We start from the raw sequence: 22,805 nt of genomic DNA on the forward strand, positions 1-22,805 counted from the left end.
AAAAACAAACCTGATTAGAAATGTCGAACTTCCCACGCTCAAATCCAATTGTCACATTTCATTGCTCTAATTCTAGTACGCCTGTAGGGATGAAGTTAAACGAGAATATCAAGATAATTGGAACCAACATCATTCTGGTGCCGTACGAGAGCAAGCACGTGGAGAAGTATCATCAATGGATGAAAAGCGAAGAACTGCAGCTACTGACGGCCTCCGAGCCATTGACGCTAGACGAAGAGTACCAAATGCAGAAATCATGGCGACAAGACGAAGACAGTAAGAAGGGATCGTTTCTTCCAAACTCTATTGTTTAAACTACCCAACGAATTTCAACTTTATTCTTTTATTCGCCAGAATTGACATTCCTCATCCTGGATGCAGCAAAATTCGAACAGAGTGGTGACGAAATCGAAGCACTCATCGGGGATACCAATATTTTCCTACTCTCCGAGCAGGACGATAAAGTGAAAGCGGCTGAAATTGAAATTATGATCGCAGAGCAACCGGCCCGGGGGAAACGGTACGGATGGGAATCCACCCTTTTAATGTTGCATTACGGTATCAAGCACCTTCACATCGAAAAGTACAGGGCCATAACCAAAGACACCAATGCGAAGGCAATGCAAATGTTCCAGAAGATGGGTTTCTGCGAAGTGAAACGGGTCGCTGTCTTTCAGGAAGTCACCTTCGAAAAATCGATAGACGATGCGTGGCTCAAGTGGATAGATCGGGAAGTTTCTCAACGAATTGAACCTTATCACTAGTGATTATTATAGTTGAAAGATTAATCTCTTATGTTTAAATTGGTTCTAGTCTTTATGATTTCTCACGCCAATTTCGTTCATAGCGTAGTCTCTTGTTTTCAAATGATGTCTAACCTAGGCAGAGCTATTACTTGTACTTTACTAGCAACAGCAGCAGCATCAGTACTTCTCAATGTATTATCCGCTAGTATCTATCTGATCTATAAACTACGAGACGATTCCCAGCACATCAATCGATCGTTTCGTCCATATTGTTTTAGCTATATTTGGCAGATTATTACATTTCTTCTAAAATACTAGCTCTCAGTTAGTTTGATCTATGGTTATTGATTCATACAATGAGCGGGAAGCAAATTATGGAACAATATGAAATATATAAGAAGTGAGAGTCAAGAAGATTGCACAACACACACGCTTTGCATAAATAGGTACTTCAATACACTCCGAAATGGTGCAAACAAAGTTGTACGGACATTATTTTATTGGTGATAATTCTGTGGTTCGTCTTACTTACACAGGAAACATACGCGACTTTGAGCAACAATCAATAATATTCTTGGTACTGTTGGGCTTTGTTTATTATTTGGTAGAGACTATGCGCTAAACTTTCGAAGTAAACAATTAATTGTTTGTTAAACGGTTCGAATTAAGTGTTTATGAAACAAAATGTTCAACGATTCAAAACTAGAACGAGTGCATATAAGAAGGAACCATTTTGCAGGATCCTACGGCACCGGTCTCATTTTGTGTTTAATTTCTTTTAGTTGATACAATGGTACAATTGAATTATAATTTCCTATCTACTTTCTTATCTTCTAGGGATTTATGCCTTCTAATATTACACGTACCGTTGCTCATAATCGTCTAATGAATAGCTTTTTCTACATTTTGTTCATTTTACACTGTTCCTGTTAGATTTATCTGTATCCACTATCCGAAAAACTTTCTAAGGCTGATAAAAACGAAAAAAGACCTGAAAATAGGAATCAGAGCTTTGCTGCCGAACGAACGTATCCTCTCGAAAGTGTTGTGAGTCAAAATCGAAATAGATGCAGTACTACAGACTTGTAAATAGTTTAGGCCAATAGAAACTTGAACAGTTCAATACTCATTCTTCAAATGGGCTGAAGAGATTTTTGCGAACAAATTTATTTCGCTCACGTTATATTAATACGCTGCCGAGTGAAATTTCATGAAAAATACACTTTGTTCCACACGGTTACCCTTCGTAGCACAAATTGTACAATTTTTTTGGTGCTGAATTTGGTTAAATTAAATGATTTCTTTTAATCAGCTACGCTATAGTTTCTTCGCAAAATCTATTGAGTTACACAAGTTCTGTGCTCCTCGGAAATGGGTTTATCTTGATTAACAGAGTATAGTTACGTGTGAAAATTATATTTCATCAGTTTACTGCTATTTGCTTCACTTATAGACTTCGTAAACGAGGTGCTATGTTAAAGCTGTGCATTCTAATAACAGTTAAGATGCTGACGATAGGATATAGTTAAAGGATCAACATATGTTTCTTATTGATGTCATATACGGCATTCAGCTGAATTCCGAATATTTAACTATTAGGTGGAACTAATATTCGACGGCATAATGTTCAAATTTTCGGTTATATAGTATCAAATAAATTGAATACGCATCAATTTTTAAAGGATAGTCAACCTTATTAAATATACCATATTTGCAGAAATGTCGAGTTCTCATACAAAAATTCTACTTGACTTCAACAGAATTTTGGGAAAATCGAACAACGAGAAGAACTAATCCGAAATTGCAAATATTATTGCTCTCGTAACCCCTCCATTATTATTCGACCACGAACATCCGTTCAAAACATATTCGAAAAGTTTGTTAAAACGAAGACTTTGGAGATTGCACCAGGACGTTATAGTAAATCAAAACCTAACTATACATTGAATGGAAAATTGAACGGGGTTTTGTCCATATTTGAAAATGCGACGGTTTGACCCCATGTCATACGAAATTATTTTTATACCAAATCGTATCATGGGAAAGTTGCTTCGAAGAAGCTTTCAAACTTGTACAAAAATCATAAAATGCTTGAACTATGTTCAAAAGTACAGTGTGGGGCCAGAACAGCTCCAGAAAAATGTAATTTTTACTAACAAGAGTATATGTATGTAGTGTTTTTTTGGATCTGGTGGTAGAATTATTACTTGGAAAAGGCCGTTACTCATTTGGCTCTACAACATTCACCTGAACGTCATTCGCCCGAAAAACATTTATCCGAATGACGTTTACCCGAATGTTATTAACCAGAATCGACCATTTGCCCGAACGCCATAAACCCGAATAGACCACTTGCACGAATGTCATTAACTCGAATACCGCATTCACTCAAATATTACATAAAATCAAATCAAACGGGCGGAAAACACCATTCATAAATTACGTAACACTTTTGGATTACGACAAATTGTGACATATTATAACATATGGGGTAGAAGTAAGCTAGAACGTTACGTAACATGTTTTGAGAAACGCAAATTTTTGAAGGAATTTGTTACGTAATAAGGGAGGGGGGATAGAAAAATTTATGACAATTTATTACATGGAGGAGTCAATGTTGAGCAATTTTTGCGTTACGTAATTTATGAAAGGTCTCATACTAGAGTCCAAAAAGCAAGCATACTTCAATAGCCATTCTCTCAGTTTGCATTGCTTTGGTCACTTCATAAAATGTCGGATAGTGAATTGATATTGCGAAATTTTATAAACGAAGAATTGATTTTCGAACCGTGTTGCTTATAACAGTAGGGAAGATCGGGGCTAGCTGGTGGTGTTTCAGTTTTCATTTTTTACCGCTTTGATTTTGGTAGATCTTACAAAATAGAACACATTGCATGAAAGGGCAGACTATTGGCAACATCTCTGAATTTTATTAAAATGATTGATACGTGCGTTGTCTTCATTTCTATAGATGAAAATATTTGACGCGGAAAATCCGCCAACTTGCTCCAGCCCCTGGGTAAGTTCGCGGTATGTATGGGGTAAATTGGCGGAATGCCAGAAAATAAGCAATCAAAGGGAAATTCAATTACATCAGTGGTCCTTATGAAATATGCCGATCGTCTTTACAATAAAACTGTATATTTGTCGACACTTTTCATTATATTTCAGTCTCAATACCCCGTCATTTTGACTTCGACGCATACTCCATATCCAAAAGCAAATTTTCGAAATTCTTCAGGCGATTGGCTGAAATAATTGTCCTCTGCATTGAAGAGTGACACAAGAAGAAATTTTTCTTACTTTGGAGTGAATTCCAGAAATAAAAATATATGATGATTATTTTTGCACTATAAATAGTACCGCCAACTTGCCCCGTGTGCGTTACAGCCAACTTACCCCAACCGCATTGTCGCCGACGCAAAATCATAAACAGCTGTTCGCAGCGAGCACAAGAAAACCGTTCGGCAGAATCAAAACAAACCACCGCAACATAGAACAGTTCGTTCTGACCTAAAGAGGCAGAAGGAAAATCAAATTACATTCAAGTGCGCCCAATGATGAGTCAATGCGCGCTCACGCAAGGGTCATATATGCTTCATCGGCATTTTCGGTGCCACTGCCGGTCACAGCGCATTGGAAGACGATAATTATATCGATATTTGACTTCGCGCGGTGGCTTGGATAATAAAACATTTGTGCAGAGTTGACAACAATATTCATTGTTAACATTCTGTACCAAAACAAATCCAAATAAAATCGATTCAAAAATCGATTATTTGTAAATAGCTAGCTTTAGGAAAGTAGGTATATAAACCAAAAAATTGTATAATAAAATCAAGTTGAAATCGAGCAGTCGAAAGTACCACTTCACTCAGTCGAAAATCCTTTACTTCGTGTCCAGACCCTGGAGTTCTTCGTTGGTTTTTCCACCTTGTTAAATCCAAAGTCAAATTACTTCCTTGTTTGTAACGCAAGCGGGGAAGCAAATTGTCTTACGACCAGAATTAGTATTGGATTGTTACGCAGAACGATACTAACTGGACGAGGAATTCCCGGCTTATTAAGCTATAGCGTGTGGTATTTGTAACGCAGGTGCCACAAACTATACTTAGTCTAGAATTAGAAGTGGCTTGTACCGCAGGACGCTTCTAACTAGACCCAGCACCCCCCTCTGCGGCGAAAGATCGTTCGGCGGAACGATATATGGTGGCTCCAGAGAGGATTTATCCTCACAATTCTCGCCACAGAAGGCACGAAGTAAAGAAAAACTACTAAGTCCTACACTGACCAAGCTACGGTAGTGGAAAAAGGCATAAACATTAAGCGAACACCTACAAACTGTGGTGGAAAAACGCTAGAAACACAGCGTGTCCGTAGCTTATAACGGACAGTAATACGCATTGCAATACGCGTCACTTACAAAATCGCTAATAAGGCGTATCCGCAGCCAATAGCGGATTCGGTGAAAACAAACAGTGCTTGAATAAGATATTACAATATATATCACACCGTGCGATATATCACTAGTGAACCTAAAACAAGCCGAAAGAGAAAGCGGATCTAAAGGATGGCATCTGGAGGATACGCGCACAACCCGAATGGGAATTGCCGCCTGTGCAAGGATAAGGACAGCGCGGACGAATGGATGGTCGAGTGCTCAAAGTGTTGGAACTGGTTCCACATGACCTGCACCAAACTTGAGAAAAGACCCTCCACTAAGGACCTCTGGCACTGCCCAAAGTGCAAAGAGGAAATAATGGAGCTCCGGCAACTAAGAAAGGAGCTGGAGGATCAAAAGAAGAAGACTACCAGGAGTGTGTCCAAGGAACGCGGACCAGCAGACACTGTAGAGCTGCTAAGACGCCAATTTGAGGCACAAATGGAAAGCCAAAAATTGCGTGATGAGGCATTTCAAAAAGCCATGATTGAGATGGCAACCAAAATGCACCAAGTAAAAATGGACCCCGAAGCGGGACAACAAATGGCTCCGACAATCAAATTGCCGGATGAAATTACAAACTTACTGAGGAGGCAAACAGCAACACCCCTCCCAGTTTTCAACGGAAATTACAAGGATTGGCCAAATTTCAAACGGCTTTACGAACAAAGCAAACGAGAAGGTCAATTCAGCGATACCGACAACATAAACAGACTTATGGCAAGTCTAGGCAAGGCAGCAAAGGTACACGTAAGTGCCTTGCTGATGGATCCAGGAAACGAGAAACATGTAGTAGAAACTCTGGATAGTATTTACGGACAACCGTTGGCTATATACAACGAACTATGGAAGGATTTGGCAAAGTTACGGAACCCACGCATGGAATACCCTCAAAGCATGGTGAACTTCGTAGTGACTCTCGGAAATTTGGTGTCCAACATGTCCATGATACAGTGTGAGGATTATTTAACTAATCCGTTGCAGATGGCTGAACTTGTTTGCCGCTTACCACTGAACTTAAGAGAACAATGGGCGGACAAGGAAGCAGAAGCAATGATTCCGCAAGAAGGACGACCACGGCAAAAACTCACACTAAAGGAATTACACGAGTTTTTGAAACCGCAACAGCAAAGAGCAACACTTCTTATTGCACAAAAGGTGTGTCAATCTGAGAAGGAAAACCCGAAAAATGAGCGCCAATCAAGAGTCAATATGCACGCTGAAACAACATCCAGATCCCAAGCCAAATGTTCCTGTTGTAGTCAACAACACTGGATAGTAGCATGCCCGGTCTTTAAAAAGATGAGTGTGGAAAAAAGACGAGAACTGGCACTAGAGAAACGCATGTGCTTTAACTGTTTACGCCAAGGACACTCCTTTAGAAACTGTCAAATGAGGCCAAACTGCAGAACAGAAGGATGTACAGCATATCATCACACATTTCTTCACGTCAGACCAAAAACAAATGATGAAAAACGAGCCTCCCAAAAGGAGGAAACAAAACAAAAAATCAAGGAACCTTCAGGACAATCAAAAGACAACAAGAAGAACCAAGATAAGAAGGAAGTGAAAGAAATAGATGCGCAAGCTCCAACATCGTCCACCTCGAAGGAACAAGAAGATGTGCGCACTAACATACACGCTACCAAAAGAAATAAGGTCTACTACCAAATACTGCCGGTTACACTTTATGCGCAAGGAAGACAATTAGAAACCTTCGCATTTTTGGATCACGGCTCATCGAACAGTCTAATCCTCGACGACTTGGCCAAAGATTTAGGTTTGCAAGGGCCAGTATCACCATTATGCATAAAATGGACAAATGACTCCGTACACGAAGATAACGAAAGCCAAAGCGTATGTTTCAAAATATCAGGCGACAACAAAATTCGATACCAAATGGAAAGTGTACGTACAGTAAAAAAATTATCCTTGCCACGACAGACACTTGACTACAAGGATCTTCATGAAAACTACAACCATCTTAAAAACCTTCCTATTCAAGGATACGAGAATGCTGAGCCGACATTACTTATTGGACTTGATCATCCCCGACTATTAACAGCAACAAAACAGAGAGCAAGCAAAGTCGGTCCAGTTGCCGCTAAAACACCAATAGGATGGGTCATTTACGGAAGGACCAACTCCCGACATCAAGGAGAAATATATTCCTGTGTAGTAGAGGAGCAAGACTCACTACGAGAAGAAATGAGGAAATACTTCTCAACGGAAGAGTTTGGCGTTAAGGTTAGCACCACTAACCAACAGAGCGAGGAGGATAGACGAGCTGAAAAATTGATAAAAGAAACAATGAAGTATGACGGGAGTCAATACGAAATTGGCCTTTTATGGAAACAAGCCAGGCCCATAATGCCAAAATCAGAAAGCTTCAAGGGAGCATTAAAGAGGTTAGAATACACTGAAACTAAGATGAGGAAAAACCCTGAGTTTGCCCAATGGTACACGGACAAAATTAAGGAATACGTTGAAAAGGGATACGCACGAAAATTAACAGCAAACGAGATAACACTAACAACCGATAAAACATACTATTTGCCTCATTTCGCTGTCGTAAATCCTAATAACCTTTAAAACCGCGACTTGTATTTGACGCAGCTGCCAAGGTACAAGGATTATCGCTCAACACTGAATTACTCTCTGGTCCCGATAACTTGACATCGCTCTTTGGAATTTTACTGAGATTCCGAGAAGGAAAGTACGCAGTAGCAGGAGACATCCAAGAGATGTTCTCACAAATTAAAATACGCAAAGAGGACCAGGAGGCTCAACGATTCTTATGGAGGGACGGTAAGGCTTCAAATACCATGGGACACTACGTAATGCAGGTAATGACGTTTGGAGCAACCTGCTCACCTGCATGTGCCCAAGCAGTAAAGAATGCAAACGCAGAGAACTACCGAGATTGCGATCCGGTGGCAGCCAACGCCATTATAAAACAACACTATGTTGACGATTATCTGGACAGTTTCTCGACAGCGGAGGAAGCCAGTGCAGTCACTTTCGGAGTTATAAAAATTCATGAAGCTGCACACTTCACACTAAGAAACATCATTTCAAACGATGCCGAAATGCTAGACGTTCTACCTGAACGCAACGTCGCGAGACAATCCACCCAAAAGGAATTTATTGAAAAAACTGCAACATCAGAGAAAGTCCTCGGAGTATACTGGGACACGACCCAAGACACAATTGGGTATAGAATAGCAGACTTCAAGTCCAACGCCATACCGACCAAAAGAGAAGTCCTCTCAACAATTGCCAGAATCTTCGACCCTCTTGGATTAATAGCGCATATTACGATTGGAGGTAAATTACTAATGCAACAAGCCTGGAAAGAAGGTATAGACTGGGATGAGAAAATATCTACGAAATTAATGGAAGATTGGACGATTTGGACAAATAGACTATCCACAATATCACATCTGAGAATTTCTAGGTGTTTCTCTCCCAACATACCGGACGCAAAATCATTGGAATTGCATATCTTTGTTGATGCATCAGAATCAGCGTTTGCCGCGGCAGCATATATACGAGCAGAAACCTTACACGGATACGGCGTAAGCCTAATAGCAGCAAAAACGAGAGTTGCACCAAATAAAGCCATGTCAATTCCAAGGCTAGAACTTCAAGCCGCGGTGTTAGGCACACGATTGAAAACAACCGTTTTAAAGGAACTTCGATTGAATATTACAAACGTAACCATGTGGACAGATAGCACCACTGTACTCTCCTGGATACGAAGTGACCATCGCAGGTATAAAACATTTGTAGCCAACCGAGTAAGCGAAATACTCGACGACACAACGATCTCCCAATGGAGGTGGGTACCATCAGGAATGAATCCGGCAGACGAAGCAACACGGAACATCCAACCTACGGAATCTATATGGTATACAGGAGCGACGTACCTAAATACAAAAGTGGAATCATGGCCAAAGGAGAAAGGTGCAGTCATTGAAACTTCAGAAGAAAAAAGGGTTTGCAGCGTTCAAGAAATACAACCTGCGAACATTATTATGCACACAACTTGGTGCTCGGATTGGGGACGACTAAAGAAGGCAGTTTGTTACTGGCTCAAATACATGGAAAAATTGAGGACGAAAGTATCAAACTCCAGATATGATGAGACAATTACTTCTGATCATTATAAGCGAGCAGAAATCCTATTGTTACAACAAGCACAGCAAGAAGCTTTTCCATCCGAGCTAGTGGCTCTGATCAACGGCGAAGGTATTTACCAGAACAGCTCTGTAGCAGATCACGAGCTTGCATTAGATGAAAACCGTCTCATCCGAATCAGCGGACGAATACAAAACATGACTCCAGTACTATTACCAAACAAGGGACATATAACGAATTTGATCATAAAACAATACCACGAGAAATTTCTACACCGTGAAACAGAAGCAGTTATAGCTCAAATACGACAGCATTTCTGGATAATCAAGATTAGGGCGGCAGTAAAAAGAGTGAATGCAAGATGTCAACTCTGCAGAAACAAGAAGGCAAGCCCTCACCCTCCAAAAATGGGCACATTGCCAAGCTGCCGCACCACTCCAAATTTAAAACCATTTACACACACCGGTATAGACTTCTTTGGACCAATGGAAGTTACAGTAGGAAGAAGATGTGAAAAACGCTGGGGTGCACTCTTCACCTGTATGGCTACTCGAGCTATACACCTGGAACTAGCAGACGACTTAAGTACAGACGCGCTTCTCATCTGCATAAAAAACTTACAAAACAGGCGCGGCAAGGTCTGTGAAATGTACAGCGATAACGGCACCAATATGGTTGGCGCAAGTAATCAGATGAAGGAATTAGAAATCAGAACAGCGATCGAAGGAATAAAATGGAATTTTATTCCACCATCAGCTCCACACTTTGGAGGAGCATGGGAACGTATGATACAAGAGGTTAAAAAATTACTAAATGAAAAGTTATGGCCAGTATCAAAACCCAAGGAGAGCGTACTTAGGAATGCTCTAATCGAGATAGAGCATCTCCTGAACAGTCGCCCGTTAACACATATACCATTAAGCTCCAACGATGATGAACCCCTGACACCAAATCATTTTTTGATTGGATGCGCAGGAGGAACGTATCCTTCACTCGACGACACGTCGCGAGCCGAGGCAACAAGAGAACACTGGAAAAAGGCTCAAATGGCAACTACTAAATTTTGGGATCGGTGGAGTACAGAATACCTTCCTAAACTGAACAAACGAGAAAAATGGAAACAGAACACAGAACCACTCCAGCCTGATGATGTCGTTGTTTTTCCAGACGAACAACGGAAAGGGAAGTTTCATAAAGGAATTATAACCGAAGTAAGGAAGGCGCAGGATGGCCAAACAAGGTCTGCGGTCGTTCGCACTGAAAACTCTAAATTAGTTAGGCCAACTGTAAAATTGGCCAAATTAGACGTAAAGGCAGATACGGTATTCACCGGTCACATACAGGAAATATCACCAAAACGAAAAGACGTCTTCCCGCAAAATAGTAGCTCAAATGCAAAGGCAAATATGACAGATTGGGGTAAGCGACAAAAAATCGACATAGAGCTAGTAAAACAACTAGCAGAAAAGCACAAAGCCGCTCATCCAACCAAACCGAAAAAGAAAACTATTCGAGCTAGGCCAAACATGTGGGCAAAAATGCTCGTCACTACAGCAGCAGTACTATCTTTAAATACAACGTCTAGTATGACCATCAAACCCGTACCAAATGCGGGACTTTTATTCGATCACGAAGCTACCTATTTAATACAAACCGGAATTTGGGACACACAAATTACTACAAACATATCTCCCACCGACGATGTAAAACTCATTGACACGATACACAGAAACATCGAAGACGCTATAAATGGACTAAAGCAGAAAATAAAAAATCCAACACTCATCGACTTGGCTACCTCGATTGAACAACAGTGTTACGCCGCGAAGCAGGAAATTTTGGAACCAGCTCGAGTAAAAAGAGGAAAGGGAATTTTTGGATTCCTTAAAGACATACTATTCGGAGGCGATGATCTGACAGAGCAAATCGAGGCTATCCGAATGAACGAAGAACAAAAAATTCATGACGTCACACATAGCATGAATCAGCTAAGGGAAAGAACCCTGCAACAAAACAATCAATTTGAACAACGGATTCACCACGCATTAGATGGAATCAAACTTTTGAACAAACAGTTCGCGATGAACTATGCAGAAACTCTAGCCAACCATCTGATGGACACAATAATGGTGGCTAAACAACTGATCGAGAGTATTCTCACACGTCACAGAAAATTGAAACGTATACCCGTCACCATAGAAGAAAGAAATGAATTCATCCAACAAGCGAACCTGCGACTTCCTGCAAATCACTACATACCCGAGGATGAGTTTGCAACCCATTATAAACTCAAAATAAAGAATGATTCGTATCACATCACGATGAGATCTATTGTGATACTAAGAGAATCATTCGAAAATTTCAAGGTTATAGCTATACCAGACTTTGAAAACAGAACAAAAATTCATGTTGATCAACCAAGAATCGCCATCAATCAGCACAACCAGTATTTCTATCCCTCTAATGAGGCAAGGAAACTAAACGAAACACACTTCCTCTGCTTCAAGCCAACAATACAGATGGAAATGTCATGCGTGCCAGCAGCAATATTTCACAAGCGTCCCGTAAGAAACTGCAATATTACAACTTTCGATAACCTGCCCACCGATTACGCGGAAGTAATCATATTATCACAACCAAACACACTACTATACTACGCAAAAGATCCAAATACAATCACGATACTCTGCAATAAGGAATTGAATTTCACCTCATACAACATAGCGGTTGTAAAATTAGATCCTGGTTGTGAAATACGAACCAAGCACAGCGTAACGTACGCTAGCATTGGCGGAACTTCAAAGCAACAAAAAATATACTTCAAACGCCACGATCAAATACCTCAATGGAAAAACGACAATTTCAATGCGTCAGAAGACACTTGGGAAACAACAGAACTTGATCCGATAGCTGCAACCCATTCATCCTATCACAACGATCCTGAAACAAAGGCGATAAATCATCATGTTCCGGTCATAGTAGCAGCGGTATCATCAGTACTTGTTGTGGCCACGATAATCAGCGCCCTTTACTATAAGAAAGGCAGTCGACGTTACACCATTAGAACATCGAGCAGACCAACTCCACTTCCAAGACGACCACCGAGAATAATTCCACGAACAACAGCTGCAAATAGTGTTACACAAATTTAAAGCAAGTGCATTAATAACTTAAACAAATATTAAAAAATAACTTGAAAGATAGGAACGTTATCATTTATTAAATATTAAACTAGGCTCTAAAAACATAAATCATTAGTAGGTAACAAAAGTAAATATTATATGAACCTTTATAATCAAATAGGCATCGAAAATCTCGACAAGCAAGATGACCATCGGCGCGTCGGCTAGTTTTTCGTAAGGTCTATGGGATAGACTTACGGGGGGCAATATGTCGCCGACGCAAAATCATAAACAGCTGTTCGCAGCGAGCACAAGAAAACCGTTCGGCAGAATCAAAACAAACCACCGCAACATAGAACAGTTCGTTCTGACCTAAAGAGGCAGAAGGAAAATCAAATTACATTCAAGTGCGCCCAATGATGAGTCAATGCGCGCTCACGCAAGGGTCATATATGCTTCATCGGCATTTTCGGTGCCACTGCCGGTCACAGCGCATTGGAAGACGATAATTATATCGATATTTGACTTCGCGCGGTGGCTTGGATAATAAAACATTTGTGCAGAGTTGACAACAATATTCATTGTTAACATTCTGTACCAAAACAAATCCAAATAAAATCGATTCAAAAATCGATTATTTGTAAATAGCTAGCTTTAGGAAAGTAGGTATATAAACCAAAAAATTGTATAATAAAATCAAGTTGAAATCGAGCAGTCGAAAGTACCACTTCACTCAGTCGAAAATCCTTTACTTCGTGTCCAGACCCTGGAGTTCTTCGTTGGTTTTTCCACCTTGTTAAATCCAAAGTCAAATTACTTCCTTGTTTGTAACGCAAGCGGGGAAGCAAATTGTCTTACGACCAGAATTAGTATTGGATTGTTACGCAGAACGATACTAACTGGACGAGGAATTCCCGGCTTATTAAGCTATAGCGTGTGGTATTTGTAACGCAGGTGCCACAAACTATACTTAGTCTAGAATTAGAAGTGGCTTGTACCGCAGGACGCTTCTAACTAGACCCAGCACCCCCCTCTGCGGCGAAAGATCGTTCGGCGGAACGATACGCATATTTTGTAAAAAAAGATTTAAAAAATTACTTTTGGGTATGAATAGGTAAAATATCTATATGGATGCTGAAAGCTCTTTTCACGCATTATCGAAAATTATAATCGTTCGGGGGATAGATTGAAAACCACCTTAAATAACACAAAATGTTTAAAATTAAGAAAATTTACAAATTTTGCTCAAAAACACAATATCGCCCACAACTTCTACAAAACAAAATATTTTGCAACAAAAATACATTGGATACTGCGTTTCACATTACTTGAGGTACACAACGAGAGACTGCGCTTTAAGTCTAATAGAAACGGAGAAAAGAGGGTTCCGCCAACTAGCCCTGGGTTCTCCTGCCATTAAAAATCAAACATCACCATGCGCCCATCTTTATCATGCTCTATATCAACGCCGCCATTGTGAGTTCATAGACCATTGGCGACATCATCATCGTTTAAACCACCACCAGCTAAATCGCAAAAGGGGTTTGAATCTCAGTTTTAAGTATGCCTGCGTCATAATCATTGATGCACTCCGCATCATTCTCGTGACCGACTCTGGGTAATGATTAGGATTGCCGTGATTTTTCGGTTGCTGTCGGCTGAGAGAAAAAGTCCACACCACTGGTTCCGTTGTCTTTGGAACAACATTCGTTCGCGGCATCAACATCAATAACCGTTTGCCAGAAAGATAAGGGTTGAACCCTTCTTTCAAACAAGAGCAGTTCTTTGAATCTGTATACCAAATAGCGCCAGTAAACTAATGATCCACTCGTTTGGTCGGTTTACTCAAACTTAGACATTCATTCCTTCTTTCAAACATGAGCAGCTCTTTGAATCTGTATGCCAAATAAATTCGCAAACAAACGGATGATCCACTCGTTTCCCCGGTAAACTCACACTTAGGGGTTGATTCCTTCTTTCAAACATGAACACACTCCATTCGGCTCGGCAATTTTCCAACAGTTGTGTGGTCAGCAAATTTAGAAACTTATATCTCAGTAAAGTGAAATTTGTTTGCTGATTTTCAGTGAAGTATTTTCCGAGTCTCAGCTATCAAATGTCACTTTTACTGAGATCTCAGCAAAAAGATTTTTTACTGAGATCTCAGCTGTTGAGAGATCGGCAAAAGATGAGAACAAAACTGAGATTCGGCAGAAAAAATTAAGAGTGAACAGTTATTTTCATCTATATGCCTAATAAGTCCTCAAGGAAACTGTTGATCCACTCGTTTGCCCGGTTTACTTAAACATACAGTGTTGGAAATACAAAAGTAAACAAGTTGCACCTTTTGTTAGTAGCGGTAATTAACCGAATGAAAACAACAATGACTGACTTGATCATCCCTCCCTACATTATTGTAGGATAATACCTTGATGCCAAAAACACTACTATGCTTCGTATTCACGCATACTTCTGCAGTAGTGACGCTCCGCTGAAACTCTATAGATTTACTCTCGGAAAATAAAAAGTAGATAAGAACGTTTTAGTCAAATCTGTTGTGGGTGTTTTCCAGAATCCGTAGTTATCTATTGTAATTTGCGCATTCGGTATCAGAAGTGTTATAAACATGAGATTGCAATAATTTATGTAAACGTTGGCGCACTTTGAGAATATTTTTTATGTCTAGATAATAGGTAAAAAATCAACAAAAATTCGAAAATTGATCGTTTCTGACGTAAAAAGGAACGTGAGCTACCGTGATATTGCAGTAAAATATTTAATTTCAATTTGAGCAACATAACAAATTATAAAAAAGCATGATACGCTAGCAACCATAGAACGGCAATCCGGAAGTGGAAGACCTCGCAAAATCTCAGTCCACACAGATCGTCTGATACGTCGCTTAGCTCGATCAGAACCCGACTAGCCTGGTAATTCAGGACAACTTGAAACTTGACGTAAACAGCAGAACTGTGTGCAACCGACTTCGAAAAGCAAAGTTACTGAGCTACTTCAAAAAGAAGAAACCATTACTGGAAAAAGTAAATAGCAAGAAGCATCCCGTCCTACTGACTTTTGGAAGGAAAACATTTGGACCGATGAAAGTAAAAATGAACTGAACAACGTTAAGAGACGTCAGCGAACGCGTTGATTGAAATCAAAGTGCCTACAATCCTACAATATTGTCAGGATTGATGGAAAAATAAGTGCTGAATCCTACGTGAAAATTTAGGAGGAACATTTGAAGCCGTCACTGAAGAATAAGACAATGAGACGATATATTTTCCAGCAGGATATTAACCCTAAGCATACCTCGAAGACGGCGAAAATTTTGAAATTATTCCACGTAGAAACGTCTACGCCCTTTTGAAAAATTGCTCTTGTATCAGAATATTGAAATTGCCAGAAAAAATCATGGAGATTCATAAACCGAACACAAATGTAAAGTTTCGTTCGAATCGACAATGGGTCGGCCGGTTTCTCATGAAATCCCTCTTTACACACTGCAAGCGGAGCCAACAGATCCAAAAAACGGCCTGAACTTGGAGACACTAATTAAATCATACAACCAGATAATTGGTTAAACTATTTAACAGGTATAGCTTAAGTGTTAATTACTAAATGTAAATCATATAAAAATTGTATTTCAGTTTAATAAATTTACTTTACTGCAGTTTGTTTTTATTTCGATGTTTTTCGAATGAATGGAATTCGGGTGAATGTCTTTAGGCTGTATGTGGTATTCGGATTAATGACATTCGGATTCATGTGACATTCGTGTTTATGTGACATTATGGCAAATAGCTCCACCAAGCGCAGGTTTGGCCTAATACGAGTTTGTTTGAGGTCAGTCGCAATGGTAGTCACTTTTCATTTCTGTGGCTTTCTCATTTCATTATACTATACTGCTCGTGTAGTGGATAAGCAACAAAGCAGTACAACTGATTGCTTGCTTTTTATTGATAGGTATAACGAAGCATTTTTTGTTTCTGCTCTGGGCGAGATTAGAAGGTAGGGGAGACAATGGCTGGCTGGCCTAGTGCTTTTTATGACAAGGCTATTACGTGCAGTAGCGACAACTAAAGTGGTTTTGGTGGGGTATTAGGTCGACCATGTACCGACTAAATTTCAGGTGTTGTTGAGTTGTGGGTTGTATAGGAGCACGTTTGTTCATTTTCCGGCGCTGGTGAGTAAATTATTGTTTTTGTAAAGTAGTATGTGTTACGCGAATCAATATACAGCCGATTTCCAAAAACTCGGTACCGCTGGAAAGGGTACTCAAAACCCAACAAAATGATATGACAGTTTCCAGTGGAACCTTAGTTTTGTTTTTGTAAATCGCGATTGTTCTCGAAAATATGCATTGGGGTAGGTTGGCCGAATTTTGTGTGGGGTTGGTTGGCCGAGTTATAGATTTAGGGTAGCGAAGGAAAAGTTAAAAAAAACTACCGAAAGAAGTCTAAAAAGGTCAAAAAGACTAAAAAGTAAGCAGTGATTTTTTTTTTGTACCTCCATATTGCAAAATGATGTTTTCTCACTAATAAACTTTTTCCACTGATGCATTTTATGTGTTTCACTTATTTTATCAAACTCGGCCAGCCTACCCCAGCCCTGGGTTTTTTTGCCGATTTTTCACTCCGCCTTTGATTGTTCATAACTTTTTCCCTGATTTTATTTTATGAATATAATAAATTCACATATGTGCTCGAGGGTTGTATTTTCATGACAGCATAAAACGTTTATCAAGAAGTATAACCAGAATGAGTGCAAAAATTTCGAAAGCAAAACTCGGCCAATGTAATCTCATTAGATTTTTTTTTTCAAAAGATGAGAAGGTTTTATGCCTGATGGAGAACCTTGAAAAAAGATTCACTCCATTGGGCTTTTCCCTCACTCGAAAAAATAAAATATAAACGAAATTACAAATTGCTACATTTTCATTTGAGCTATATTTTCATTTGAAACGAAATGTTTGGAGATCACACTAAGCCGTGATAGTAAATCAAAACCTGACTTATACATTGAATGGAAAATTGAACGGGAAATAAGGAAAAATGCAAATCTAGTTGTACACTGGTTGCAATTTGTTCCAAATTTAAAAAGGGGGGTTTACGCAATTATTTTCATACGAAATCTTACCACAGAGAACAGACCTATAATATCTCATAGACCGTCAACTCAGCGTGAATATAGGCAACAACCATTCTGTAATGTTTGCAGCTACATCTGGCATCCCATCTCGGACCACTCATTTCTTTACTTCAAGTATGTGAATTAAAGACTCAAACAATTCTATGTCTTTGGCGAGTAGTGTATCGATAATCGAATGATTCTAAATCCCGTAAAATGTTCTGCAAAATAGAATCTATTAATTTCGACTAAAATCTCTCAGAATTGCTTATTCCGTGAGAATGTTCTGTGAAGGATCTTGGAGGAATATATTGCCTAAAGAGTCTGTACTCTAGAGTCCGGTCACATCCAGAGTAATGTTCGATAATTTGAAGCCCGCACTATATGAACGGTTTTGACCGAATTGAAGGTATCCAACGCAAATTTATACGATTCACTCTGAGACAGCTACCATGGTGGGATCGTTTTCGGCTACCTACTAGCTACGAAAGCCGCTATGAACTAATTCAATTCGACACCTTCCAGTACCGAGAGAGAGAATTGTCGCCGATCTATTTTCAGTGCGCATCGAATCTCCGATTGAAATTTTCCAAAAACGACACATTTTTCATTTTTTCAATACTATTAGCAGGAGCGTGAGCTGTTATGCAGGCTTCTGTCCAAGGCTCATCGAGAAAGGAGTTAGTGTTAGATTCCCTGGCAACAATTGTCACAGATTTTGCCTACGACGCTGACAAAAGATGACCTTTCGAATCTTGGTTTGCACGATATGTAGGTAGATGTGTTTGAGAAAACCGCAAACGAGGAAATTGTTTCGAAACTGAGCTGAAATCCATTTTCGGCACACAAGTGTCGATACTTCATCGTCGTTATCGTGTGGGAACCAACTCTAACTTTGAATGTTTTAGGAGCAGATGCTATGGATCAGGTCGCTCTATGAAACGTTCCCTTGTCATCCATCTGCAACTTGGAGGTCAACTAGGATGAAGACGCTAATGTAACTGAAATTAAAACGCAGTTCCCTGAAGTATTCAACGAAAATATTCCGAATCATGGATAAAATATTTTCTAGACTAACAGTATGTAAGCATGTATCTTCCTACTCTTCTCTAGTATTTTCCGTATGGAATCTCGTTACCATCCCATCCAGTCAAAAATTGCCGCGAGGAAATTTTCCCCAAAAGATAAAACGTAGCTAGAAGTTCAGCATTACTATCTGAATTTCCTATTATAGCAACACTGTTCCTATTGCCATTCTCATTGCACTGTCCAAGTAAACATTTCGATTTGACGCTCATTTCACGGAGAGGACACGTAACATACATACACCTAACAGAAGCTAACCAACTGTCCCGACCAGGTTTCGCTGAGACTGATACCGGACTCAGTTTCGCATGCAAAAATAGTTTAGTTCGGTGGTAAAAAGTACTTAAACAAGAATAAATAATCCTTATTTCATATTCACAATAAAAATCAGACTTATTGCTCCTATCTCTGTGTACGAGGGTGTAAAGTTTTGTATAAAAATTATTCCTATATAGATCCGATTTGTCCCGTCTGCCTGCGATTGGTATGTATGTTACTTGGCAAAGAAAAACAGGCAGTGTTGGAGTGTAGCACGCCGTCGGCACGTGAGCTGATTTTCGATGTTGCGTTTTGTGTTTTCCCGCGGACGATTGGTTAGCTTTAAATTCACGCATCAACAAAAAATAGTTAAAAATCTATTTCTCCTACACGCGCCTACCTCATTTCAGTACGATTTATGCTAGTACCGTAGCCAATAAGTTACCTACAATTACTGTAACCTTTATGAAAGTTTTTAAAATACAGTGCTTTACAAGCAAACAAATAGAAAAAAATTTTTTTTTTAAACATCGAAAAAACTCAAGTAGCGCGCGAATAATGCATTTGGGAGCTTCTCATGCAACCCACCTCGTACGTACATTATGCACCTATGCTTGTGACTGAACCCAACTTTATACATTTGCTAACAGCTATTGGGATGGAGGAGTGTTCCAATTTCTCTCGCTTCCCGAAAGAAGATAGGTATATTCTATAATCCAACTACACACTTAAAACTAAAAGTCCTTCAAATAGGATTATAAATTAACTGTTTTAATTGTTTTTGCATGCTATTATTCGCCATTTGCGGCGATTACCCGATATGGACACAAAACTGTTTTCTGTATTCTGTGGGGGTACTAAAGCGACGCAAAAACTTTCTATTACATAATGCATCGTGTTTTCCTGAACTTATGATAAGTTAAATAAATAGAAATATTAAAAATTATTACCTGCCGGTGAAAATATTTATCGAATTCGTTCCGCCGCGTTTGCGTATAAGTCGCGCAGATACTGAAATGATAACAGAGAAAAACATTATCTATCAACTTCCCTTTGGAAACCGGATGGTGACTTACTCGAACTGTCCTGCGGACTGAGCGGCCGTTCGAGCACCTTCTGAATAACCGTCATCCACTCGTCACGATCTTGTTCGCTATGCGACGATAGATTGTACGTTCGCTCCGGTGTGAACAGTGTAAAACTAAAACCCTGATCCTTTGCCCCGACCGGTGCCCCTATCCGAATGCTGTAGCCATCCAACTGATTGCCGAGAAAAATTTCGCCCTTCGGATTTGCATCCAGCGGGTCGTCGTGATACATCAGCTTCCGATCGTCAAGCGTAAACCATCGTCTTTTGTAGCTGTCGGTAGTTCTTGGTCCCGTTTTGAGCAGCCAGCCTTCTCGAGCAAAATCGTGCGTCAAATAATCCATCAGATCGCACTCGGAAGCGCTCGGGTAGGCAATCTGCAACCGGTGCAGCTTAGCGCACCGTATCGCCATGTACCAGTTGTTGATCTCTTTCGGATCATCGTGATACACGTAAATGTGTCGGGTTGTGCCATCTTTCATAAACGTCAACTGCAGCGAATTGGGATTACCCAGTTTGGCCGGTGCATATACCACATTTAATTCGGAAATTCTTAGGATTGCCTTTGGTTCACGTTTCTCTTTGACGTAGTAGCGCAATGTGTCGTCTGCCTCGGAAAGCACAAACTTGCGCAGCTGGTAGCGACTGTCCTCCTTGCCGCGCTTCATCAGGAAGCCTTCCATGTGTCCGGAGGTGTAAATGGGTCGTTCGTTCATACAGAACTCGAGTCGCTCGTACTTGGCGCGGATCCACTGCTCGATTAGAATTCTGGAAAAGAAAATGATACAGCAATTATGGATGGGTGTCTTTCAATAGTATCACAGATAACAGATGTTTGGACTGTTATTTGAAATGGGTTTAGCTGGCTTTTCACATAAAGCGAACGACTAAAACTAAATGCACGTTAACATTCCGGCAGTCGCGCTAGTGCACTGAATGCCCGCTGGTCTGAAAAACTAGCGAAATCGTCTTAGGGCATCAGCGGCTGCTCGTTCAGTGGGACATATGCGCGACTTCCGGAGGGTTAAGCCAACGTTTGTATGTAGAACAATTTTCAATGCTATACAGTTGAAGTGTGATGGCGGCAATCCAAGTGTTGATCGGTTCCCCTGTCCAAGAGGTGGTGAATAGCACACCCGAAGGCTTCGTGATCGCCAGGATCAACGGTGTATTCATATATAGCTATTATACTCCCCCACGGTGGACACCAGAGCATTAAAATCGGCTGTTGGACGCACAAACCGACTCGGTAATCGGAAAAATGCCGGTTATCATAGAAAGAGATTTTAACGCTTAGGTCGTGGAGTGGGGTAGCTGGCCAGACCAACGCAAGATGTTACTGCGTGCTGCAAGCCCTGGCGAAGCTGGATGAAAGGCTGTGCAACGAAGGTTCCGCTAGCACATTCCGTGAAGACGGCCGGGACCATCATCGAGGTTACATTTTGCGGTGTGTCGCTGATGAATAACATGAATTGGCGAGTTAGTCCGCAGTACTCACATAGCCACCAACAGGCGATGCACTACACCATTGGTCAGCGGGCTTGCATTGTAACGCGGAGAGTGAGGACTGCCGAGTGGAAGTGGAAAATAAAGGACTTCGACAAGGATCTTTTTGTAGAAGCACTTCGTACTGACAGCCTCGCTCCGATTTCGAATGCCGATGAGCAGTCGGACACATTAGCGAGGGCGTGTGAAGTAATAATTCCGAAGAAATTGGAGCCGAGGAACTGTCGGTGACCGGCGTATTAGTGGATCGAAAGACTCAGCATCCTCCATGCTCCCTGCCTGGAAAGTGGTAATCGCTACTGCGCAGCAGTTACGATCGACGTGAAGAACGTGTTCGACGGCGCCAACTGGGTGGATATCGCCGTAGTGCTGCACAGACTACTGGTGAAAGGTTCTGAAAAGTTAATTTCAGAACCGAGTACTGGTCTACGAGACGAACATGGGGCAGAGGTCGATTAGAGTCATGGCGGGAGTACCTCAGCGCTCCATACTACAATATAATGTGTTAACGGAGTGTTAACACTGAAACTTCCCAGGGGAGTCCTGACGATAATCGGCGAGACACTCGAGGAAAAGGAGATGTTGACGGCAGAGACAATAGGCATCGTGGAAACCTGGATAACTGATGTCAAATTGCAACTAGGTCACTACAATACGCAGGTAGTGCTGGTCAGCAACCGAAAACATCCAGCGTGTCGTGGTCAGCGTCGAGGGACACTCAATTCCATCGATGCGTGCGCTGAGACACCTGCGTATGATAGGAGACTGGTCAGAGTGAACTCGTTGGTAAAGCGGCAGCAAGAGTGGGACAACGCGAAGGAAGGAAGGTGGACCCATCGACTCATCCGAAATGTGGGTCCCCTTTTGCCCGGATTGTGTAAACGCACAAGAGACGCCAGAACACGTGATCTTGGAATGCCCTAGGCTCGAAGAAGTGACAGTGACAGGGGTGACAGTTGGCCACATCATCAAAGAAATGTGCCACGACGAGCATATCTGGGATGCTATCAACAGAGTAGTTTTACGAGTATAATCTCCGAGCTGCAGAGGAAGTGGCGAAGGGACCAACAACGTAGCGCCACCAACTAGAAAGCCACCGTGGAACTACAAATCGGGTCACAGGAGCAATTCCACCGCCGGGGAACTCTCCGCCGGTGTTGACTAGGTCCACCGCAGAGGACCTATTGAGTAGTACGCGACGTAGCACCGGGTTCGGACACCCTACCTGGTAGCTCGTGAGTGGGTTAGATCCACCGCCGGGAATAGAGTGAGTAGATCGCGCTAGACAT

At 40.9% G+C, this 22,805-nt stretch overlaps 2 protein-coding genes across 3 annotated transcripts in view; one reads left to right on the top strand and one right to left on the bottom strand.

The window, feature by feature from the left end:
• LOC131692698 (alpha/beta-tubulin-N-acetyltransferase 9) overlaps positions 1–3,704 on the top strand; it is a 37,970-nt gene extending 34,266 nt beyond the window's left edge. For both annotated transcript variants that reach the window (XM_058979883.1, XM_058979884.1), the window contains 2 exons: positions 77–276; positions 355–3,704. In XM_058979883.1, coding sequence (XP_058835866.1) covers positions 77–276; positions 355–764 — 610 coding nt within the window. In that variant the 3' untranslated portion in view covers positions 765–3,704. The remainder of the gene's footprint in view (positions 1–76; positions 277–354) is intronic.
• A 12,283-nt stretch (positions 3,705–15,987) lies between these two features.
• Positions 15,988–22,805, bottom strand: part of LOC131692694 (arf-GAP with dual PH domain-containing protein 1-like) — a 29,791-nt gene continuing 22,973 nt past the window's right edge. The window contains exons 3-4 of the mRNA XM_058979878.1: positions 20,000–20,778; positions 15,988–19,934 (exon numbers count right to left, since the gene is read on the bottom strand). Coding sequence (XP_058835861.1) covers positions 19,870–19,934; positions 20,000–20,778 — 844 coding nt within the window. The 3' untranslated portion in view covers positions 15,988–19,869. The remainder of the gene's footprint in view (positions 19,935–19,999; positions 20,779–22,805) is intronic.

The sequence above is a fragment of the Topomyia yanbarensis genome, chromosome 3 (assembly GCF_030247195.1).
Source record: "Topomyia yanbarensis strain Yona2022 chromosome 3, ASM3024719v1, whole genome shotgun sequence".
Lineage (NCBI taxonomy): Eukaryota > Metazoa > Arthropoda > Insecta > Diptera > Culicidae > Topomyia > Topomyia yanbarensis.